At 40.3% G+C, this 24,875-nt stretch overlaps 2 protein-coding genes across 12 annotated transcripts in view; both read right to left on the minus strand.

The window, feature by feature from the left end:
• The window catches only part of LOC111874610 (5-hydroxyisourate hydrolase), a 13,724-nt gene extending 11,315 nt beyond the window's left edge, over positions 1-2,409 (minus strand). Inside the window, exon 1 of one of the 3 annotated variants that reach the window (XM_023870256.2) lies at positions 2,260-2,400. In XM_023870256.2, the coding sequence (XP_023726024.1) occupies positions 2,260-2,341 (82 nt within the window). In that variant the 5' untranslated portion in view covers positions 2,342-2,400. Of the gene's footprint in view, positions 1-2,259 lie in introns of all 3 variants that reach the window. The other 2 variants (XM_033755487.1, XM_033755489.1) reach the window with 2 other exon arrangements.
• Positions 2,410-4,389: 1,980 nt separating this feature from the next.
• The window catches only part of LOC111873809 (carnitine O-palmitoyltransferase 1, liver isoform), a 44,902-nt gene continuing 24,416 nt past the window's right edge, over positions 4,390-24,875 (minus strand). For 6 of the 9 annotated variants that reach the window (XM_023868794.2, XM_023868802.2, XM_023868810.2 and 3 more), the window contains exons 3-16: positions 23,898-24,034; positions 23,091-23,367; positions 21,776-21,897; positions 21,179-21,380; positions 20,884-21,083; positions 19,641-19,845; positions 18,733-18,840; positions 17,750-17,775; positions 16,549-16,617; positions 9,390-9,504; positions 8,440-8,574; positions 7,204-7,338; positions 6,390-6,749; positions 4,390-5,657 (exon numbers count right to left, since the gene is read on the minus strand). In XM_023868794.2, the coding sequence (XP_023724562.1) occupies positions 5,553-5,657; positions 6,390-6,749; positions 7,204-7,338; positions 8,440-8,574; positions 9,390-9,504; positions 16,549-16,617; positions 17,750-17,775; positions 18,733-18,840; positions 19,641-19,845; positions 20,884-21,083; positions 21,179-21,380; positions 21,776-21,897; positions 23,091-23,367; positions 23,898-24,034 (2,196 nt within the window). In that variant the 3' untranslated portion in view covers positions 4,390-5,552. Of the gene's footprint in view, positions 5,658-6,389; positions 6,750-7,203; positions 7,339-8,439; positions 8,575-9,389; positions 9,505-13,483; positions 13,547-16,548; positions 16,618-17,749; positions 17,776-18,732; positions 18,841-19,640; positions 19,846-20,883; positions 21,084-21,178; positions 21,381-21,775; positions 21,898-23,090; positions 23,368-23,897; positions 24,035-24,875 lie in introns of all 9 variants that reach the window. The other 3 variants (XM_033755307.1, XM_023868846.2, XM_023868838.2) reach the window with 3 other exon arrangements.

A 24,875-nucleotide genomic window follows, 5' to 3' on the forward strand; every position in this document is an offset into this window, starting at 1 on the left:
TAACTTTATTCTCTTATTGTAATCAGCCAATGTACAGTAACTGACTTGTCCTATATCATGTAACAATGGTCTATAGAGACGAAATAAATAAATATTCCCAAGATATGTTGTCGATGTTCCTTCATACCTTTTTGATCTTTATGAATTATTTTCAAGGAATGTACAGCAATGCTTGATATACACAACGGAAAACAACACATGCAATATGACACAGAAACAGCCACAATTCAAAAAGATATGAAGGAACGTCAATGATATATCTTGGGAATACTACATGATTAGCACACAGTCAATTAGAATGTTCCCTGAAGATGGCTTTGTAAGGCTGAAACATATGTGTATATATATATATATATTAATAAGTTAGGTTAATAACATTTTATACATTAACAATCACTGTATGAAATAAACGTGAAGTAATGTTACTAATTTGTTGCATTATAGATGGAAAAAGAAAAAGATGATCAAAGTAATTTTAAGAATGCCATCTTCTGGGATGTGGCATTGTGTAGATCTTGTGTGAACTGATGTTTCGGAGGAACGTTGGTTCACACAAGATCTACACGGCACAACATCCCAGAAGATGGTATTCTTCATAGTCACTCCAGTGAAAACCTCAAATCTTATAAAGTAATTTTAGATCTCTAAATCTGAGGTAGACAGGCAGAAATAACAGATTCAAAATATGACATGGAACCCTGAGGGGGGGGCACCTTATAGTTTCAATGTGGTGAACAGTCACATTGCTTTTGCCTGCAAAGGACTTTGACATATATATACACTTTAATAACAAAAGTCTCAGTTCTGTTCACAAATTATAACAAATAATGATATATCTTTACAATATGGTGAAAAGATTAATAAATTATAACAATTCCCATTAGAGCTGGTAACCCTAAATAAAAATCAAATTCACTGACATGTCTAGGTTAGAATACTTTGTTAGGCCTAGTGGCTAAAAAATTAATTCAGAGGCATACACTGAGTCGCTGTAACATAATTTGATTCCTCCTTATTTGTAACTACCTTCATACTTCTTCCTAGACATCAAAATGTGGTGAATGGTCAGGTTCATTTAAATTAATTTACCTTAATTTAATTTGCATAGTTTGTGGAGGCATAACAGGCATAAAACCATGGTCCGTGAGATCCACATATACAATCATTGTAATGTAATCGTGGCCCACAAAGACTGGTATTTTTACTACACAGAAAATAATGCAATTTATACTGACTTCTGTGACCATATCAAACCATTAAACTGAATTACCTAACACTTCAAGTTTCAAATGAGGTTTTATACAAGATTCAAGGTATTCTCCACTCAACAACTCCCTTGCCTCTGCTAAGAAAGCCCTTCTTGACTTCTGGAGCCTCTTGCAACAGCCAACTATTTCACTTTCATGTAAGAATGACTACTCTGTTTCTGTGTGAATAATGGCTATTACCTTTTGTCACCTGAATATCAATTTTAATTTGTAATTGCAACCAAGCCTAAGCAGTTCCTACCACCAAGAATTTGAAGTCAGACAAAAATAATTTTCATTACAAAAACTTGCTCCCAGACATCACTACAATGAATTCTGAACCACAAAAGCTGGATATACAAAATTTGGCACTGTAGTAGGTTAGGAATACTTGTATACAAAGTTTGCAGGGAATATTGCAATATGTTGAAATAACAGAAAAATGACGGTCATTTAACTACCTATTTAAAAGTGTCTTAAATTAATGTTTTAAAGAAAAATAATACCCCCCTTCCATTTACACGTTTCTTCTCAGGTACCTTATACGTCATAAGAGTTGTGCAAAAAAGCATTTTTTAATATACCATACAAGCAAAAATTCCTTCCGCACAACTCTCAGGGCGAAGTTCGACAAAATGGAGCTGATAAATAGGGATTAGAGGAAGGGTGAGGCGACAAGCAGGGTATGTTTTACATAAAATTTATCTTTTCTTATGGAAACATTGTCGTGATTTTGTTACAATACGCAGGATTCCAACTTTTCCTGTCAATCACCACTGTACACCACTATACCCCTTCTCTAAAGTAATGTAACATGGAAAATGGGAGTCAATTTCTTCCAATACTGTATACCGTAAGTTCAGTTCCTGCATAAGCTAATTTCAGCATGTTTTTCGATACTAGGTTAGATACTAATCATATCTAACACAACCACGGATGCACTAACTTATAACTTAAAACCAGCAGATGTTTCATTGAATTAATTTGTCTAACAACTAAATTATTTTAATACCTTTAAATATAGGTAGCTTTTCCCATTCTCCATTATAGAACTGAAAATAACGAGGCGCTCTACTACCTTCTCTTTTAGACATCGTCAAACCCAAAAACGAATAAACATACGGTAAGCTAGCACCTACAACAGGATCGCAAACGCCTAAACGTTCTCGCGCTTAAGTGTTTCGTGTGTTGGTAATGCGTACCATGGATCCCTCAGTACCCAAGACATGTACTTTAGATTCACACTATACCCTTTTATGCCACTGGTTGGGTCTCCTACACAATTTCACGGATCGTATACGTGGAGTGTGAAGATGACCATTCGCCTTCATCTTGCGCAGACCTGATGAATGATGGAGCTATACCTCCACTCCACCATTCATTTTCATGGGGTCATACTTATATACCTTACCTTAATGCCACTGGGTATCAAAGTACAGCAAAATGCACTGTCCTGCCATTTCTCCAACAAGGAAATGGCAAACTCAAAAACGTTTGTACCAATCCAACTACCCAGTCACGCACCTGAGGTAACAATCTTCAATCACGGCTGCATCAACCTCAAATCTCACTGACCACACAATATAATATAAAAAGTTACTATCCTAGACATATTCTGTTGGGTTTAAAATTACCAACACACAACAGAAAGTTAAAATTTTCCACGTAGAAGGAATAATGAAATATGATGATTAATTCTTAACTGTCTGTGCAGTTACTATAAATGGATGGCATTTGTTACTTTCTCCTCAGAGCTTCAAATGTTCAATCTGGAAGATTCTAAAGGTATCCAATGATGGTGCACGTAACTCGGGATTGCTGGTCTTTTGGACTTTGCAATTATGTAGTGAAGATGACACCACATGCTGCAAGATGGAACAATGCACAAGGGGCAAAATTGCAGATTGAAGATGTAACAGAACATCAGGCTTACATACAGAAAAACAAGTCAATGCATTAAACATCTGAAGTAAAGGAAACAGATCATAACAAGTGGACAATGACCCTTGTGAGTTGTAATTAGAATTTTACAAAATTTACACAAAATTATAATAAATTTTATTGATTTAAATTAAGTGAACTACAGCATGTCCTAATTTAGTGCATACCAATTGACATCGAGTATGACATTTTAAACCATGAAGTTTGCAGTCGCATATGTGATAAACGGACAATATTAGTGCAGTGTAGCAGTTTCAGCATAGTACAACACCTGAAGATAGTCATTCAGGGCCGAAACATGTTATATTGAATGTGAGAGTGTAAGAAAGAAGGAACAATTTGTTGCATTGTTAACAGACTATAGTACAATAAACAGTAATAGATGGCCGATAAAGGCTAATGGCCATATGTACAAAGTAATGACAAATGTTATATATACCAGGTAGTATCAAATATATACAATGGATGACACCTACTAACAAATAAAAGTTCTCAATTTTTGTCCACATGGTGTACATACTCTTGTTCAATTGTTGTATGCTGAAGTTAATTAAAACTCTTAATTGATGGAAATGAAAATTCCTCTAAATTACTGTTCAAGGCAAGAAAAGATATTGCATGTCTCAATATAAGGGTCCATAGCTATAATGATCCAGTGGGACGAATGCAGGAGGAAAATGCAACAGTAATCACCTACATACTGAAAATAAAAAAAAAGGAACAGAAAATCCAAGGAAAATGAATATTTCTCAGTATACCAAACAGTTCACTTCTTTAGTCTTATCAATGTACTTTTGATCAGAGTTGTGTTCCTCCAATATCCTTAATGCAATGACTGGTGTAACTAGAACGATATTGGGCAAACTCATTTTGATTGTTTAATGAAAGCTGCCTGAAAGACATAGCATATCGATAGATTCAGAAGGGGTTCTGGAAGCCTGCAATATTTTGCTTATATCTGTATTTGTCTGCTTAGTTTACAAATGTAACTGCCATGTATTAACCTTTTCCCATCCTCTCTGATTTCCAACCTGGCTTCTACCAGCCACAATAAAAAAAAGGGGGGGGGGGAAATATACAGTTTGGTGTGCGCCGAATATGATAGAAATGGAGGCAGGAAAGTAACAGTGAGAAGATATGAAAATATGTGTAAACAAATATCTGTAAGTGTCTAAGTACTTAAGGTATTATAATTTTGCTTATATAAATAACATATTTATGGAAATGAAATAAAATAATACAGTTTTGTGGTAAAATTACCTCAAGTTAATCATGTCATGTTTTTTTTTTCTTTTAACTGAATTATTTTTTATTCCATTTGTAGTGTTCCCACAGGCAGCAGATTGCAATGGCATAATAGTCCCAACACAGATGTGCGGAATGTCCTGACTTAGTACACAATCTGCCTTTTCAAAAACTCCAGATTGCTTTTATAAAATAAAACTTCCAACACCATCAAGAATTATTTAAAAATAAAAAATATATATGATTATATAACAGTCAACAAGAAACATTGCATTGAGCGTTGCATGTTGAAATTGCATTGATTCACATTTGTAAGAGTTAAATAATCTGGCACACCGGTATATCACACTGTGATATACACAGATTTTTTACATTGTCATGCCTCCTTAACAAATTCCCTCTGTCACTTGAAATTTTTCACAACAGAGCACAATTCACTCCACAACACTGATCATCCTGAAATGTGCCAGGTTTGAACAGTAACTGAAATAAAACCACATGAAATTCAAACATCTCACATCAGTGAAAAGTCGGACTACAGTCGTCTGGGATGTGACACCACACAGTTTCATATACAGGTGCCAATGCTTTGCCTTCATCTTCAAGGCAGAGGAATGAAGAAAAACGTTACAGTAGCAGGTTCTGCAACCTACCCACCACACTACATGGTGCTACATCCCACAAGGTTGTAATCTGGACATAAAACAATTAATTTAGGACGTGGATTGAAAAAGAAAACCTTTCATTTCAAAACATACTATAAAATATATAATTCAAGATGCAACAGACTGAAGATGTACTCTGTACGGAGTCTGTATGTTAACTACCAACATTAATACCTTTGTTGTGAAATAATGCATTGTTAGTGCCAAATGTGAAAGGTAGAACCATGCACCCACTTTCACATACCATGATGCATGGTTCCATAACACTGTATATTTTTTCAGATCCAAACTAATTTCTCAGTGAATAAAATGATGATAATAATCATAAGTAAAAAGACACAAGGGCGATATACTGACTCAGAAACATATTGCATACTGCCCATCAAACACAGAAGTCATGGGGCTGAGCTCAACCGTGGAATGCCTACTGCAAATTCCCTAAGCACATGTGACATTAATGTTTGTGATTCTTCTGCTGCTGTAGTCGCCTCCATTCCAGGAACAAATTCTCTATGTCTGACAATGCCCGCTCTATATGCTGTGCAAAGCGGCTCGAGTCCTGAAGGAGCAATACACACAACAAAATGTTACTACTTTCCTTTTTTCAGTTAGCTTCACCCACTTAATTATGTCAATCAGTCAACGAACAATTTACAAAAGGAAGGGAGAGAGAAAAAAAAAATAAGCACAAAATATAGTAACTTCACACGAGAGCCCAACATGAAGCTACACGTGTAATTTTGACTTTTGAATTGAAATATGTCATAAGTTGAAACTGACCCAATAACATGGCATACACTGCAGTTACCATCTGCCAAGTGAATGAGGCAGGTGGCAGATGAAGCTTGGTATACAGGTCTCACAGTGGGGTGTGGAGTATTATCTACCTCCATATCAAATTTCACGTGTCCAGCTCAAATGGTTCAGTAATTAAAACAAAAACTAAAAAATGTCTGCACAATCACCCTACGAAGAAATTACCTTAATGAAAGTAGCATATCTTTCGAAGACCCATTTCTACATATCATGTCAAGATATGGTACTACCACCTCACAAGTTTGTGCATCAACTACATTACTTGTATTTCTACTGACTGCGGTAACATTGGTGATGGGAGGAAAACAGGACACTGGAGGTTGATAACAGGATGCAACTGGCTCAAGAAATCAAGTGGCATATAAAATTTAACCACAAGGTTATGCAAAAGATGCAAAATTTCTTCACCTGCTGTGTTACTATAAATGTCTTAGGATTGAACCTGTGCCACAGAGTTAGTTACATGGGAACTTACAGTTTCGGGTGAGCTTCGTTTGCTAGTGATATGGAAGAAGATGAGGTCCTCTCCTGCAATTATGTATGACACCCCATAGCCATCATCTGCAACAGGACCGAAACCTCCTCCTGCTGAGATGCATCTAGGGTACTTCTTCAAATCCAGTTTCGGCGTTTGTCCATGAGGAGTCTGCGATGTGGACAGTCGCCAGGGTTCACTCAGCACTTTTTTGAGAAATGGAGAATCTACCTCCAGGTACTTGGAGACCACATAAAGGCAGAACAGGTGACGGTCAATGCCCTTACCACACATGGCATCTTGGTATGCCATCTGATGTACTCTGCAAGCGATCTGCAGTAACCGCACACGCTCCTCCACCTGCCAGTAGACCACAGCTGCTGCATTATTTGAAGCTACATGTTTATCTAAATACGAGATTTATGAACATCAAATGGAAGACGTACTCATAAACTAACCTCACAGTAGTAGTTCTGAATTTGGTTACACTAGGACTCAATAAAAGGTACCTGAAATATGTCTCATGCATTGTTAATCTTATGTCAAAAGGGTCTAAAAAGCCGTATGAAAACTTTCTTTCATATAACTCCTTCTGTATATGCAACAAATAAGTTCAGAAGTCTCGGTATCTTCGTGTTTATAACACACAGTAAATGCAGCTTGAGGGAAAAATGAACTTGACAATGAAAAGAGGTACGTCAAGTTTCACTCTGAGAAGACCAAGAGGTGCCTCAACTGAAGGTTCAGAAATACAGGCTCAACACACACACTGTAGAGGACTTAGTTTAATAACTTTGCCAGACCAATTTCTCACCGAGGCAGTGTTTCCAACCATAGCACGGACCCATGCTGCTGATTCTATTGTGCACGGACGTACTGTCTCAGTCCTTCCTTCACGGAACAATCGTGTCATGGATGCTTCATATGTCAAACTAAACCGACCAGCATCCTGTAAACATACAACAATAAAACAGAATACTTACTCTAAGGTGAAATGTAAAGTTGTCCCTGTGCTTAACTAATTAAGCACTATGCCATGAAGGTGCATGGGAGTGTGAAGGTACAGATCCGCATTTTCTTGACATAGGCACTAGCTGGAGGTGAGTTGTCAGCTTCATGCCTGGCTGCTTTACTTCCAGGAAAAGAGCCCCTGGTACCCATTGTATAGGAGGTTGGGTGAACCCCAGAGCCGGTCTGGACGACGTGGAGAAGAGAATATTCTTGATCCTACCGCGACTCGAACTCCAGCCTGTAGCCAGTTGCTACACCTACTATGTTATCCTGGCTCTGCATACTTCCTCTAGCATTCCAAATTTATGACTGCCTTGTGACCTGCACTGGTAATAATGCAGGATATGTCTACATTGAGAAGTAATTCCAACTTCAATCAGCCCCTCAGTACACATGATGAGAAATCCCCACCCCAACATGAAATTCCATGGGAATTCATTCAACAGAATCTGGAAGTAATAATTATAAACACTTAAAAATAAGACAAAAGGGCTGCAGCACAAGTTAACTGTTTCTTACAAATCACACTAAAAACAGGCATGCAGAATTTGTTTCAATCATAGAATATGAACATACATCACCAATATATTTATAATAGTTACATTTTCTGCTCCAGATTATCTCTCGAAAACATCCTAAAATTTGGTAATGGACTTTGAATTACCATGTATGTATATGAAATAAGACCTTCTGTATGAAAATACCGATATAATATTCAGGGATATTGGGTTTTCGGACTTTATCCATCGTCCTGGTTTTTAAGATAACTAAGAAAAAACACGACGTTTCGGGAACTGGATCTGTTTCCATCCTCAGGTGAGGGAAAACATCTATTCTGTTGGGTCCCTTAGAAAGAGCTAGCCTCAATCACTGGACCAATATCTCTGTGTGTTATACACCATCATCAGAATCCTATAGTAACTACCGATATAATATTGCCACTGGTCACAGATCGTGCTTTATTTATGGCAAGAGGTACCATATTCAGATCCACAATTCATTGTGGAATGAGCAATTTTGAGTTGCAGTGTTATCTCACCCTGTAATAAGCCAGCTGAAGAGCCATTTGTATAAAGGCATCTGGACTGATGCGACACTCCTTCATGAAACCCTTGCCATATGCACTGTGCATGTAAGCTCGTAAGTCTACATCATTCAGCAGACTTAATGCCACCTGCAGATGAAATGAACTGGTTATAAGCATAGCAAGTCAACACAAAACACAGAGCCTTTAACCAATAAATAACAAAGGATGTGAATTTAATTTAGGCAACAAACTGCATAAACTTTTATTACTGTTTTGGGTAAGGATTTCATTTGTGATTACCAAGTTTCTGGGCTTTTTCCATCACCTAACATTGAAAACACTTGGGTGAAGAGGTTAGGATGTAAACAGATCCAATTTCAAAAACAGTGTTCTGTTTGGAATACCCAAAGTGGAGAAGTCCAGAAACTCAGTAAACATAAGGACAGTGTACCTTTAGAATTAAGATACACACTTTAATTAAAGCGACATTTTAAGTTCAGGCAATATTTACACTAAAATAAAAGGCAACTGTTTCAGTTCCTCACACCAGAATTTTATACTAAAAAAATCATTATGTTAATGACTACATTTTAATCATTCAAACTGATTGTGAAATGGTTTCTCCTTTTTTCTGACTTGTACACAGCTAACTAGGTAGACCCAATAATTATACAAAACACTGCCACAGTAAAGACTTTGCTACATTAACATTCTGGGAAAATAAAATGAAGTTTCATATTGTGGTCTTCTGTGTTATTGCGGCATACAGTCTAGTACATGAATAAGAACATTCCAGTTAGGCACACTGCCTCCAACTTCTGGGTAAGCACCTGCCAGACTACATGGTGCCATAACTGCGAAGACTGCAACATGATTCTTCACTTCTATGAAACGTATTATCCACTCATATCCAAATATGTCATCGTGCTGAAATGTGACTGTACTGTACTGTACCTTCCTACCTGATATGACTTCTCAATTGCTACAATGCAAGGTGGTAAGAGATTCCACTGTAACCTTATGGGAACCGGAGGTGTGAACTCTGGGGTCCCTCTTGTTCTCCCGTCGTCACTGTATCTGCAGAATAACATTCACAGCAAACACTAGTAGTCGCAACAGTTCTGCAAGATCTGGGGTCCTCACAGTGGTGCCTATGAAGGCTGCTGTCTCCACAGGCGTGTTAGAAACCTACTGCCATTTGCAGGGAATCTGCTACCTGCATATTCAGGACAGAAGGGCAAGCAGAGCTGGAGAATGAGCACACGGATACCCTCCTCCCTTCCCTATGTCTGCACGGCTCACTCTCCTATCCTGCAGCTCGAGCAACAGCCTCCTCACAAATACTGGTAACAATATACTCAACTATACAGCGTCACATGGCAGGAAATCCTGACACCCATCACCATGAGAACCTCAGATCTCATACAACTGCAAAATTACAGTACAGGACTGAAACAAATTATTCAAACCATATATCCACTAGTTTTACAAGAAATTAACATTACTCTACACAAATTGATGACACTGAGTAAACCTAAATTGGGCCCCAGTTTGAATGGAAAATGTCTTTGGTCTCTAACATAGAGAAGGAGTAACAAAGTAAACTTTTTTCGCTTGGTGGGGGGTGCAGTCCAGCTGGGACCACTTGGCACAGCAGCTACTGATTTGCCTACTGTACCTGCCCCAGGTGATTATGATGATGGAGTATTTGGTGGAATGAAGATTGGCAGGGGAAACCAAAGTACTCCAAGAAAACCTGCCCCAGTGCCACTTTGTCCACTACAAATCCAACTTGACCAGACCTGGGATCGAACCCAGGCCTCTGTGGTGGGAAGCTAGTGACTAACCGCTTGAGCCATGGCACGGCCTTCAACAAGGTAAACTTACCTCAATAAATGGAAACTAGACTATGATTAGATACTTCTGGGATGTGATGCAAAGTACTCAAGGAGACTGGTACCAGCACTTGATTACCTGCTGATCCTATCACCACAACTAAACACAGTTCCTCATCTGCTTTCCTTAAAATACTGTACAGCTGGAAATATGCTATTACCTTTTAACTGATGGATAGGAGAATGAAGCGAGTTCAGGAAATGTTAGAGAGGAAAACTCTTCGGAACTGAACTGACACAGTTAATTTAAACTTTTTAAAACACATGATTTGACAACTTGTGCTGTCTGTGAGAGGCCTGATTATATATATGTTACTGGACCAAGGATGTATGATATGTAGTCGTCATCAATTTGTAATGTGCGACATGTTTTATTTCCAGCACTATGGGGAGGTTATTGGATCCATGATGTGAACACAAATGTATATCATAAAACCTTAAGAGTATTTAGTTCCGATATGTGAAGCTGTATAGCATGGTATACAGGTACAAACATTTCTGAAGTGCCTGTAACTGCTTGCTTCAAACTATCCACCATAGCACGTAGCACCACATCCCACAAGACTGTAATCATAATATTCACTGCTGTGAGAACCTCACATCCCATACACCACCAAACCCTTGTTACAATGCCCACACCAACACCTGGTCTTAGAATATGGAGTAAGTCTGTTAGAAAACTGAAAGTGCAGTTTCTGAATAACAATGACAATGTTTCAGCACAAGATACTATCAGGAACACCAACCATGCTGGTCACACACATGCAGCTTGCACAAATCATCAGATTAAAAGTAAAACAGATGAGAACTCTTCTACCCAGTACAGAGATAAGTAGTGAAAATGCTATTATGTTCTCTCCCTCTCATCGGCTTTCTAGAAGCAGACAGAGAGAGGAGAAAGGCCGTATGCACATATGCTAAAAAATTATTTCTGTGAGAGAAAAATTAAATTTATACCTTGCAGTGTGTCAAGATCTTCATTTCATTCACATTAATTTATGGTTTATTTAATGACACTGTTAGTAACTCATAGAGAATCAAATGGTAGGATAAAAAATGAATTGGGAAGGAAGTGGTCATAGTGTGATCTGAGATACCATCACAGTACTTGGCTGGAAAAACTGAGGAAAAGTAAAGCTCGGTCAAGATAGTCAGTGTCCCACAAGAGATCCGAATCAAAACTCTCTCAAAAACAAGCCAAAACTCAGCCAAATTGCTTAATAACTATTTTTACTGTCCAAAATTTGTAAATGGCAAAGTTTCTGCATTCTGTAGTGCTCATAACAACAGATTAAGGCTGGGGCCACACGAGCACACAAAATGCGTCCGTTGTAATGAACATACTTTATGACGGACGTTGCTGAGGACACCACACAATTGCAGAATGCAGTGCATAGTTTTTGTCTGCAATGGAGCCAGAAGAAAGTGTAGCATTCGCCTTTCTTGTTTATTTCTACAAAAGACATCATGACGTTCGTTACAATGGACGCATTTTGTGCGCTCATGTGGCCCCAGCGTAACTCTCCATTACAGCTATTTATGTGTCTGCATCATGGGAACTGATATTAAAGACACATCTGTATTACACCCATTCCCTGCTTCTGGGTGATAGCAGTCTGTGCTACAATAATCAAACTCATGAGGTAAATTTCAATCTCTGTAACAATTTGAAAATACTGCTAAGGCATGCTACACCTGTGTCACTCACATATTCCTTGTGGTCTCAAACATTACAAAGTTCATGAATGACATTTCTCTAAGCATATCTACTGAGCTACTGAGCGCATTTTTGCAGCCTTTCTTCAAGCTGTAGGAAAATCTATGCAACAGTCACAAACAGATATGACTTTCACTTCTTTTTTACTATGTAAAGAATGCCACTTCAGATAACAAAGGAACTTGTGTAGAAGTAGCAGCTTTCAATACAGTACAGAAAATAACTATAAATTCATCTTGGTGGAGGGTAAAATTGACATAAATGTTGACACAGTAATATTCTGGATATATTACAGCATACTGCTCGTTAAGTTCCCATGCATGCAAGTGTGCGAACAAACAGTGTGACAAGTTACAGTGTGCCTCTAATGTTATCTACACAGATCAGCTCTTTACTGCTTGCTGCATAGCTAATGAGTCACAGAGAACGCCAACAGAATTTAAAAATGGATAGGGGCATCTCAAGGGACCATACACCAGAACGAGAACGCTCTTCATGAGCCCAGTGCAGGCACAGTAAGGCCTGAAATTTTGGAAAAGAACCTCGAAAACATTATGAAAAGTTCTTGATGGTGTTTCATGATTTTTCAGATCTTTATGGTCTGAGATGTGGTTTAGTACTTAGAAGAAAGAAGACAATGAGTAATACAAACTGTATAAAGTACAAACATACAGATGTGAACTTGCCATAATTAATATTCTGCACATCAAAAAGAAGAAAAGAGAACTATATACAATCCAGCCAACACACTGCCTGCCTGTCACCTCATACTTTGCGGCTCACTGCGTGTCAGTGGTGGGCTGGTATCACTGTCTACACAACTGTCAGTTTCTCCTACAGATTTCACTCGAATGCAGAGAAACTTTTAAGTTGTCCTTGGAACATACACTAATTACTGACTGTTCTTAATTCCAGTTCAACTATGAATGTAGTAAGTTTAAAAGACATTGTGTGGAAAAATGGCTGGCCTGGCAAGTAAGGCTGCAGTATGGGGGCATGGCAGTGAATGTGTGAACTTGCTTTACAGACTGGCAGCACCACAAACAAAACTGGTGCACCTCTCCTGCACAATGTGAACAGAACAGGGGCATTCTGATAACGCAGCAAGCACAACAGTCAGAGTCGTGTGACTTCAGCTTTTGGTGTTTACTTGCACCGCACACTGAGGTTGATCCACTCCAGCATACATTGCAATCACCATCTTCAGGGTGAATGGAATGGAAGGAGGATGGTCTCACAATGGGAGTGTGTGGGGGGAGCGGAGTATGGTGCTGTCCAATGTATACTGAAACACTGGAACAACTTTAATGTGTGCCGTGGTTGAAATCCGAAAGCCAAAATCACAGATTAGATAGAAACCGAAAAAACGCAACACTAAGTTACAGAGTCATTATGGAGTATCACACGTAACACACCATCATCAAACATGCAAATATTTGGTTACCCATTTTCAAGTTCGGTCGCAACAATGTACTCCCACATGTGACTCATGACAGGCGCATCAGCCCTGGTAAACCAAGGAGAAACCATAACCATTTATACATCACAAGATGAACAACTGACAAGACAGCCTTCAGCGGCAGTCGTTCTGTTAAACTCGAAGTATCGCCAATCAAGAAACCAATGCCAAAAAAGAAAGAGAACTGGCAAATAAAATATACAGCATAGAAACAACCCCCAGAAGAAAGAATGACAGAGCTGTATCTCTGGTTAGGAAGGATGCTAATGGAGAGAACCGGCTGCAGATTTAGGAAGCTAGGAACGGAAACCAGCAATGACGGAACCAATCAGGAGAGAAATTGGTGACAGAGAAGTGCACTGGGTGGAGGACAATGTAAAACACAATTAATCATCTTCTGTCAGCAACACGAACACAGGATGTTTAGTGGTCTTCTGAGTTGTGACACTGTGCAGGCAACTACAGATGTTTCAGAGGAACATGCAGCTTCTGTCTTCAGGGTGACAAGGCAAGGAACTGGTTGCATTAAACATGAAGGCAGACATGTTTGAAGGGGTTGGGAAATGAGATCCTTGCCCAGAAGACCACAATTTGAACAATCACTGCCATAAAAGTCTCATAATCCATCTCAGGATGTTTAAGTGTTTCTAATTGAGAATGATGTGCCAACACCTGTCTTATCTTTCTCTGTACGCTGTACAGTGCACAGCCACTAGATGAAGAACTGCAGACATCCAATTGTGGGTTGCATTCCATACACGTTGCCTGGCCACTAGTTTACTTCTTATAAATAGTCTGTCAGAATTCAAACATGAATCATTATTCAATCTGGAGCATAAAATGCGCTGTTTCTGTGCCTGTGTAACATTTTCTCAATTTTTAAACCTTACCAGCAGACAGCTACACTTACACCAAGATACTGAATTTGAAAGAACAACAATATGTACTAGACGGTGCTACTATCTAGAGGCATGTGATGAACTTTCTTTTGGATAAGATGGGCACTGAAATACTAACTCAAGCATACCTTGAGCTAGTTACTGCTGCCATCTTCTGCTCCTATTCATAATACTACCAACTCTCCCTGCCAACATACACAATGACAGAACAGCAACGATTAGTGTTTTACATTTAAAGATCTGTTCTGAAGAACTAGAAGTTGCTTCTCATTATGGTACAATTAATTGTTTCAGCGATTTAAAAATTTTCATCCTTATGGGACTATATGACTCTATGTGACTTCCGAAAATACTGTCTCTAATAAACTGCCACAAGACGTTCCTCAAAAATAATTGTCGTGTTAGTAACACTACAGGGACATCTTTTGATTTATGGTTTACCCTATAACAGTCAGCAGCACAGTCTATGGAGCAATGAATAAGAGGACGGTTTTTTTTTTATTCCTAGTGGGGTGGGACTAAGTCCCTTGTACTGTGGCCACTTCTGGCCTTTTGTACCAGCCCCAGATGATAGGTGAGGATGATTGTGGAGCAATTGGTGGAATGAAGACTGGCAGGGGAAACTGAAGTACTTTGAGAAAACCTGCCCTAGCGCCACTTTGCCCACCAGAAATCCCACTTGACCAGACCCGGGATCGAACCCGAGCCGCCGTGGTGGGAAGCCAGCGACTAACCGCTTGAGCTATGGCGCGGCCAGTGGTTGGATGGTTGGTAAATAATGAATTTGGAAGGATCTGTGAAGAAGCAGTTGTGGCCTAATCCTGGCATTGGTTTGAAGGGACTGAGAGAAACCATGAAAGACCTCAGTCGGAATAGTCAGTGTCCTGGCCAACATTTGAACTGGGCACGTCCCAAACACAAGTCAGAACCATGGTGGCATGTGCCAAACTGTTCAGTAGTCATGTCTATGTCTTGTTCACTGCACATGTGTGATCCCGTGACTATCTAATGGCATGAAGACTGATAACTTGCAGGGCAGCTCATGAGCTCATCCTGGTGCTACCTTGGCATTTGTGTAGATGGGCTGGGGAAACCCATGAATAATCCCAGCCCAGATTCAAACTCAGCACCTGAATACAAGACTACAGCATTACCATTAGAACAACCTGTTTAGTTTAATGTGGTTTTACTTAAACTCAGCGATATCTGCAACACTTGTTTTGCCACATTTAGGAAGTTACACTTACAGATATTTGGAAGCTTCAGTGATAAACTTCTATCTGATGAAGCAGAAATCAGGTAACTGAAACATCAGGGAAAGGAACACAGTGATGTCCAGTGCTGATGAATCAAGACCACAGAGCACTGGAGTGACAGAAATGGCGGGGGGAGGCAACTGAGGAAATAGAAACAGGAGGAGATCGAGTTCGCGGCACTGCAAACGTAAGAGTTGGGTAGACAAGCTAATACAGATAAGAGGACCAGAGGACAACATCCTGGCAACATCATGCTTGTCTACAGAGAAAGGGGAAAGCCTAGGCCCATGTTCCAGCGACCAGCTGCGCGTGACACGCACGCAGTCAAACTGGCCAAGTTTTAGAAAATGACTCCCAACCTATCACAGTATAGCTACTAGGCTACTAGTGTGTAGGATCGAGGAATAGGGTTTGATGCCTGGCAGAAGCAAGAGTTTTTTCGTCATCAAAGCATCCAGACTTGTATACAATGGGTACCAGGGGCTGTTTCTTCAGACCAGAGGAGGAGGATCATGAAGTTGACCACCATCTCAGTCTACTGACAATGCTATGAATTGGTAGAGCTATACCGCTAGTCCCCCATATTTCTTGATGGTGAGGTTCTCAATTCTTTAAGCACAGGCAAAATATCACCATTTTTATTTACTCTTTAACACCTGAAGACTCAAAGACTTCTACTGCTGGACAATGAAGGATGCTGCCATATATGTAACAACAACAGAGCTCTCTCCATCCAGTGGCTGTGAGCTGTACAATAAGAAATATAACGTCCGGCCGCTATCAGAGATTGCATAAATGTGAGTAGAGAAGCAGGCTCATTCAGGCTATGTGGATGGGCTTATGGCATGGGGTCAGGAGTCGGGAGAAATCTGATGGGCCTGTAGGCAGTGTTTACCCAGTGAGAGAAGTCTCTTCTTCCAAGATGATGTACTCCCACATATGTGACATGACAGCTGCATCAGCCCTGCAAAAACGCACACACAGTTCACTGAATGGATCCAAAGCATACCTGAAGGGGCTCTCATCAATTCCATTTAAATCCAGTCAATGGAACATGGAGATTATAAGATCTGCAGAAATTATGTCAAATGCTGTACATACATATACACACTTACACACAAAGGTGTGTATTCCTGTAGTAGAATTTGTACCTGCAGTCAAAGAGGCCACGAAGCAATTTTCTCTTATTTTTTCTTTACAGTTTTCTGGAAAAATTGTTTTCATGCAGGCATTAACCCTTTCAAACACAGTGGTAACTATATGAACCACCAGCTTTAAAACAATAAATTCCACATTTTACCTGCACAGTGTATTTAATGTGTTTTGCATGATTCTCACAACAATCATTTCCTCACACAGCATTAAACAAACAGTGTTTACAATGTAGATGTGCATTTCTGTGAGGCAGAGACTAAATTTTAAACATCATTTACATGAAGACTGCCGTCTTCTAGAATGTGACACCATGTAGATCTTGTGTGAACCGACGTTTCAGACGAACGTATCGCCTCCATCTTCAGGGTATTATCATCGAATTTGTAGATGAGTAGCCTTCCCATAGAGGAACACTATGTAAAAGTTGAGGTTCTCATGGCAGTGACCATGAATAATGCCGTCTTCTGGGATGTGGCACCATGTAGATCTTGTGTGAACAGACGTTTCGGAGGAACATATAGCCTCCATCTTCAGAATGCGATGTACACAGTGCCACATCCCAGAAGACGGTATTCTTCACAGTCCCCGCTGAAAAAATTTCAAATTTTACGTCATTTAAGTGAGTTTCATGATTCAAAGGATTAACATGATCTTCCAACATGAACTGAAAAAATATAATTTGTCAATTACAGTGAAATCAGAATATTGCGAGGTGCTCTTTCTCTAGTCTGGAAGATAACTTTTCACTAGAAATATTCAATCGACTTCATTTGCTACTAATGCTCAATCTTCATCTTCTGAAAGCCTCTACATCAGTAGAAATTAATCTGAACCAATTTAAATACATAAAGGGATACTATGTACCACTGTGCAAACAAAGGGGCACACCAACTACAAAACAGCAGATGCAGTACCACTGAGGAATGGGGTCGTGTACTTACCACGAGTGCTCCGCGTTGAAACCGATCTGCGAGTAAAAGAAAAACATTTTATTATACAATGGAATAAACTGGTCAAACAACAGAAAGTGAAATATCTAACACAGATAATGTCTGTCATTTCATCTCAGTTACACAAATACATGGGGGAGCAACATGCTGCAATTCAGTGGGGAATAATTTCTTCCACATCCCCTATCCGATATCCCTTTAATTCCTTTATCTCTTTCCCTTCTTTCTCCTGTATTCTTCTTCCATCATATTATCCTTCCTGTCCCCTTGTTTCCTAACTCTGATTTGTGCTACATTGCACATTTCATTACTCAGCCACTGTTCCTGCCCACACTGCTTGTTGTCTAGCTGGTTTGACTGGATAAGAGGGGAAACTGCACCCTTATTTTTCTGGGTACCTGTTGGCCTTCAGGTAAGACAATGGACTCTCATTTAGGGTGTCCAAGTTGAATCCCTGATCATATACAGCTCCTTCTGCTGCCACTAGCAGTACGAGAGATACCTGCTCCCCAGTCGGCAGTCCAAATCTTTTGTGGGTTGTTTTACAACACTGACAGCAACTGGATTACAGACTGCTGAATAGAAGAATGGCAGAAAACGGATTGGAAAGGATTTAGAAAGAAACAATCATCACCTAACGAAGGTACTTTACCTACATTTTCCAGGAGGGACTGAGGAAAAACCACAAAAAAACTCAAAATAGTTGGGAGACCCAGCCAAAATTCAAACTGACCATCTACTGAAAACAAGCCTACAGAGTGTTACCAGTATGCCATCCCATTCAGTGACGATCCAAGTTAGAGGCTGCAGGACCCGTCAGCCAATCAGAACTCTCATGAGCACCATATAAGTTGGGATAACAGACCCCACATCAGAATTGGATTCAATGCCCCTACTCAGGTGGCAGAGGCTTGAAGAGACTAGAGAGACATCTGGAGGCACAAGACAAGCAACTAACATACTTGGTGGCTTACCCGTCCATTGGAGCCAATGCAGAGCGTGAAGGATTTGTCAAACCAACGATCATAGCCCTTCCCATGGAGCAGGATTTGTCCATAATGGTCTAACTTGCTTGGGTCATGCTGTAACACAATCACACCAAAGGAGCGTTACATTTGAGTAAACTCTGTCATATGCAGATATATAAAGTTGTTTAAACATTAAAATGAGGATAGTCTTAAATGAAGGAAGTTTAACACACAGACTACTGACTTGGGATCATTGAAACTGAATATTACATGAGGAAAAACCTTAAGTAAAGGAAGATGAAATGGGTCTGTTCATTTCATGTCTGATTTAGCAACGATGCCAGTAACTAGACTATATATCGCTCAATGACAGGATGACTGAAAGGAGCACCCCCTGGGCACAAAGTGTAGGGTGTCACCGCTATATCAACAGGCTCTGCACTAAATGGGCATTCCACTGCAAAGTTTTATTTTGTTTTAACCAAATATAGGCTGTTATCAAACCAAGATACACTCAGATCAATTCTTGCAGCATCTGTCCTTACATAAGACTAACGAACAGTAATCCAACTGATGTTTCATTTGCGATAAATGCCACAAAATGACAAAGTTCTTGGATCTTGAATATACCCTTAAGTAACACTGTACCTTGGCAGTGCAATAGCTCAGTTGGTTAGTCACCACCTTCCCACCGCAGCGGCCTGGGTTAGAGCCCAGGTCAAGTCATGTGGGATTTGTGGTGGACCAAGTGGCACCAGGAGAGGTTTTGTCTGGGTACTTTGGTTTCCCCTACCAATCCTCATTCCTACTGCTCCACATTAATCATTATCTATGAAATGGTGCTGGTAGAACAGGCCAGTTAGTGTCTGACATAGCAAGTGGACTCAGTCTCACCCCACCCTAAAACACTGTACCTCATCGAACTCATATGGAAAGTCGTCCAATGCGACAACAAAGGCAGCCTTTTCTATGGCATCCAACGACTGACGATTCAGCCCTTTGAAAAAGAATTCCTGGCGCGCTACTGCCCATGCTGCTCGCTCTCCTGCAGTCAAGGCTGCCAACTTTTCCTCTCCCTTCGCTGGCAAGGATTCGTCAGACAGGATCTGCTCAAGCTGCCTGTAATGATGAACATCAACCAGTCTTTACACAGAGAAGTTATTAACTTATGGGCCGCTTCACAGCATTATGTTGCATGATGAGCAGTGTGGTTCATGCAGGGTGATCTGCTTATGATTTGTCAGCAGTGGGCAACAGTGATCAGCTTCTGTAGCCATTTTGTTCTGTTACAGACTACCTGAGCAGTGTGTTATGTCTTGGTGCAGTACAGCTTAGGGAAATGTGTATTTCTGTATGAAACACACAAAAACATTAATATGCAAGAAAGTGTTGACAAAATCTCAATGTAAATTTCATGATGAGAGAGCTCCCAGCAGCCAAACAATTCACAATTTGGTGAACAGACTTAGATCACCAGGACTGTTGACAATAAATAAAAAAAAAAAAAAAAAANAGAGACTGTGCCAAAGTTACATGCATGAAGGGTAACAGAATTTCTAAAGCTTAAACCCCATAAAACATCGGTAATCCATGCAATACAGTCAGCAGGGTTCATTCAAATGGTTTCTGCAATCTGTCATCGACAGTTAAATGAATCTGCAAGTGGCATTCTTCTAAGATGAAACATCGTTTCACTTATGGGGACACACAAGTACATAATAATTGCTACTGGAGTTTCTTCAGGAGTTGTTTGAAGACAAACTTTAGCTCAGTAACACCCCAAACCAAGGATTAAAAGAAAATATTCATGGAGAGGTTGCAAATATTTCTGCATACGAACTTCAAAGAGTAAACGAGAACAGAACCGTCCGTGTGAAGAAGGAGCGCATTCTCAGCACCTCCTATGACCTGTGAAGTGTAGCAACTTCATTTGAAACATTATCACCCATCATATTCACTCTTAAGCTAGTGATTCACTGGTCACTGTCAAGTGCAGTGCCATGAACTGGGCTATGTAGGGAAGAACCTCCTCACAGCTGGGCTGCAGTACATTCACTTCCACATGTTACATGCAAAAATTCTGCACCATTTAATGTATTTAATGTTTCATTGTGTCTAAATTTTTACTTCATTGTCCTGAAGAGCTGAAAAACTTACACTTCAATTTCACATGGTCTGAGGATGCGACCACGAAAATATATGAACACCTTAAAGTATCTTCCTTTATGGTACACGACTATGTGCTTCGAGTCCATGTAGTGAACTATGCGATCTGTCTCCACTCCAGGAACTCTGGTCGTGTTAAATACACGTTCATACTGCCATGAGCACAGCGGTACCAACCCCTGGATCAGAATCTGCAACATTTACATGGACTAAGTAATTCAATTATTGCTTTAAGTAGCTGTATTGTCTATATGGCTACACTCCTACAGAAATCTGAACAACATACAGGCTCCAGTTCTTGGCGTTCAATAAGACGACGGAACTGCAAACAGATGCTGATGACAGCGGCTGCACGTGCTGCTTGAGTACGCACAGAATCGATTAAGATAGCATCAATGCCGTAGAAGTTTGAATTGACCACAAGAGGAGAACGACCCCGCAGGTACACGTACTCCTCCCACCAATCAGATACATAGTTTGTAGCCCACCTGTACAAAAGATATTTCTTGTGTTACATCGCAGGAAACAGCTGCTATAGTTTCTCTTAACCACTGCAGTGAGTGATGTCACAGAAGGAACACAAACCCCAAGTTCTCAACATGACACAACACTGTCTTTTTCCCATGCCTGCATCATACTGAGTGCAATAATATATAATAGTCTCTTTTAATATTGCCATGGTTATTTAAAAAAATTTAAATGTTGAAAAGTTATGCACTTATTATATTATATAACAATAATATTATGCAACAATTATTGCATGATCCCCACCTCCAAAACTTGTAATAACTTCAAACTAAACATAACCACTGACTTGCTTTCTAGTGAAACAAACACACTTCTGTGAGGTATCGCTTTTCATATGATCGGCCAGGCCACTCACCAGGACTTGAGAACAAGGTAACGCTGTAGTTTGGCACCAATTCCATTCTGAAACTCTTGAGCAAGCTTCTGCATCCTGGAGTAATCTTTGTCATTGAGGAGAGGACGAACACTTCTCAGATACTGCCAACAATGACATATAACTGCCTGATCTCAAATACAAGATGAAAACTGCATTCACACAAAAAACAGAGAAACTTAACAGGAAACACAGGGAATGTAACAGGCCACAGAATATCCAAAATGCAACAGTAAATGAGAATGTGACATGCTAACAACTACCCATATTCCTGGCATTTGCCTGGGGGTATAACAAAAAGCCTGACTTGAGACAGACGGTTTTGGGGCTCAGATGTGACCCTGGGATGTCCTTTAGTTTACAAACACAACCGCAAGGATCCTTGAGCATCTACATACTTTTCTCAGCATGGAAAGTATTTCAAATATTTCAAGAAATGTTTATGATTTCCCATGTGTTCTGTGCGGGGAAGTCTAAAGACCTGAATGAGGTGTTTCAGAAGCCAGATTTTCAGTTGCATGCCCGAGTGAGTTGGGTCTTACTGATTCAGTTACAGTAAAATTTCACTATGGAGCCCCAGCCATTGCATTTCTAAATTGCAGAGGAACAAACATGGCAATGCCAAGGAGTCAGTTACTACATTACAACAAATATTTCACTGTCTTCACCAGCTGAAGGAAACTACAGAAATGAGTCGTGTGTTTGCTCTTACACACAGAAAGCTGGCTCAAGTGATATAACTTCTCTTTGGGCGGTGCTCTGTTTGATTCCTGGTCAATGCATCAACTACTCTGACCATGGTATTTTAATGTTTTTCTCAGTCCCTCCATTAAATTGTCAATTCCATGTAGTTACAGACAGCCTGAGGACTGCAACTGATCTCACATCACAGCAGCGGTAACAGGTGCCAATATGAGATGGCAGTAGCTCCGTAACAATGTGATCCAAGATGCAGATGTTCCGTAGGCATACAAGACAACAAAGAGCTTGTGTGTGGTTTACTTTGTGACATCACTATCTCAGGATATATAACATCAATGAATGACAAATTAACAGGAAGCAATAGTAGCCTGGGGAGGGACTAAAGAAAACCACTAAATCTCAGTGTGTGCAATCTGTATCCCAGCCAAGATTTGAACCGAGCACCCCCTAAATACAAGTCCAGAGCCTCACCTGTTCAGTCTCCAGTGACCTTCTGAATGTCAGTCCAACAGACAAACTTGCCTGGCTAGGGCTGACAGTGTTACTATTTTAATCCCAGTAAAAAGAAAAAAAAATGCAGCATGACAAAACTTACCCTGCTCATTGTTTCCTGCAGAGATGGAAGGGGAAGACGGGGAAGAGACCCCTGGTAGCTGTAGAGTAGAGGCCTGCTGCCACCAGAGAGAATTTTCACAAAAAGGAACCATATCTTGGTACGAGTGGAAATGACACGACCCTTCCCTCGCTCTTCATACATCCAGCCCTTATACATGAGAAGCAGCTTGAGTGAGTAGCGAACCGCGTAGATAATGGCGAGCCACACAACCATGCCCAGCAGCAAACATGCCAGAAGCTCCCACAGCAATGTTGACCTACACAAACCAAAACGTTACTTTTACAGGCACTTGGGAATCTGTGCTCTGCGGTCCTCACAGCAAGGAACATTCTCCTATCCTGAAGATGGAGGCAGCAGGTTTCTACAAAACAATGGTACCCATTTACTGAACTTAAACGAAAGAGATGTCAACAAGGGGCACACTGGGAGCCATTGTGAACAAAGCATTCCAGGCTTGCTTCCAAAAACAGCTGGAGAGCTGGAATTAGGCCATTAAGTTGTGAGAGGACATATTCCAATGGTGCATAAGCACTTAGCTTGTGTGTTTTGTTCAGTACATCATCATGCAAATCTGTACAGGAAAACACCATATGAGTACATTTCCAGATGCTGAGCAGTGACCCACCTACAGCGCAACCACATTCTCAACCTGTCCCCTCACTCACACATGCAAATACTCAGGCATGGGAATAATTAGCAATTTTGCATATTTTAAGCTTCAGAGGTAAACTCAGAATTACAAAATTGCAGTTGTTTGCAAAATGAGTGTGATCCAAAAATACATACCCTGGCATTAGCACCAAAATTGCATTGATGCAAGTGTGCACCATCCCATATTTAGCGAAGTGCACTGCAGCCAAAATTGCAACAATTGCCCACAGACTCTGTAGTGGGGCTGGGTATATGCCGTTCCTGATATTATTCTGGAAAAGGAAACAAATCGGGTTAACTAAATAGCAGAGCAAGGTGCTGAGAACAGATGAGCCTACGAGTGACTGGAGGAAGCTGTACACTGAGGACAGTCATAATTTATACTCATCACTAGGATTGTGATGGTGTGGCATGCAGAACACACTGGACAGAACAGCAATGCACACAGAATTTTGGCAGGAAAACATAAAGGAAATTTGAAAAACTAGATTGGAGGATACTAAATTGGCCCTTTTACCGAATAGGAAGGTATACTCCTTCCTGTGAACACGGTTCTGCGAAATGATGGGAAGTGTTTGACTAGCTGGAAAACTCTATGGAGACAGCTATTATTATTATTATTATTATTATTATTAGAGGGGGTGGGTTTCCCCATGCACCGCAACTAATAGTCTACTGTACATCCCCCTTTGATATTCTACCAGTCGCCATACCCTGCCGGTACTGGTGCTTGCTATCAGCCCCGTCCAGCCAGCTAGGCTGGCAGTGGTACCCGATAACTTCCCCATCTACCGGAGGCATTGGAAACTACTTGGGCAGGAAACTTTTTACCTAATTTTGCTCAGAGGTCTCCTAGAGACATGAGGATCTTTTACGTGCCGTAAATCTAAGACACAGGACCCAGGGCTTAAAGTCCCTCCCGGAGGACTTGTTCCCCGAATTTTTCTGCCCTTGAAAATTCCACGACCTCCGCCGGGTTTGAACCCGCGTACCTTGAATCATGAGGTGGGAACATTACCCCTAGACTATGGAGGGCGCTTATGGAGACAGCTATGCGATGATATGATGAGCAGTAATACAAAGCAAGGAAACGTCATGAAGGTGCAGCGATGA

This window comes from Cryptotermes secundus, unplaced genomic scaffold (genome assembly GCF_002891405.2).
Source record: "Cryptotermes secundus unplaced genomic scaffold, Csec_1.0 scaffold47, whole genome shotgun sequence".
NCBI classification, from domain to species: domain Eukaryota; kingdom Metazoa; phylum Arthropoda; class Insecta; order Blattodea; family Kalotermitidae; genus Cryptotermes; species Cryptotermes secundus.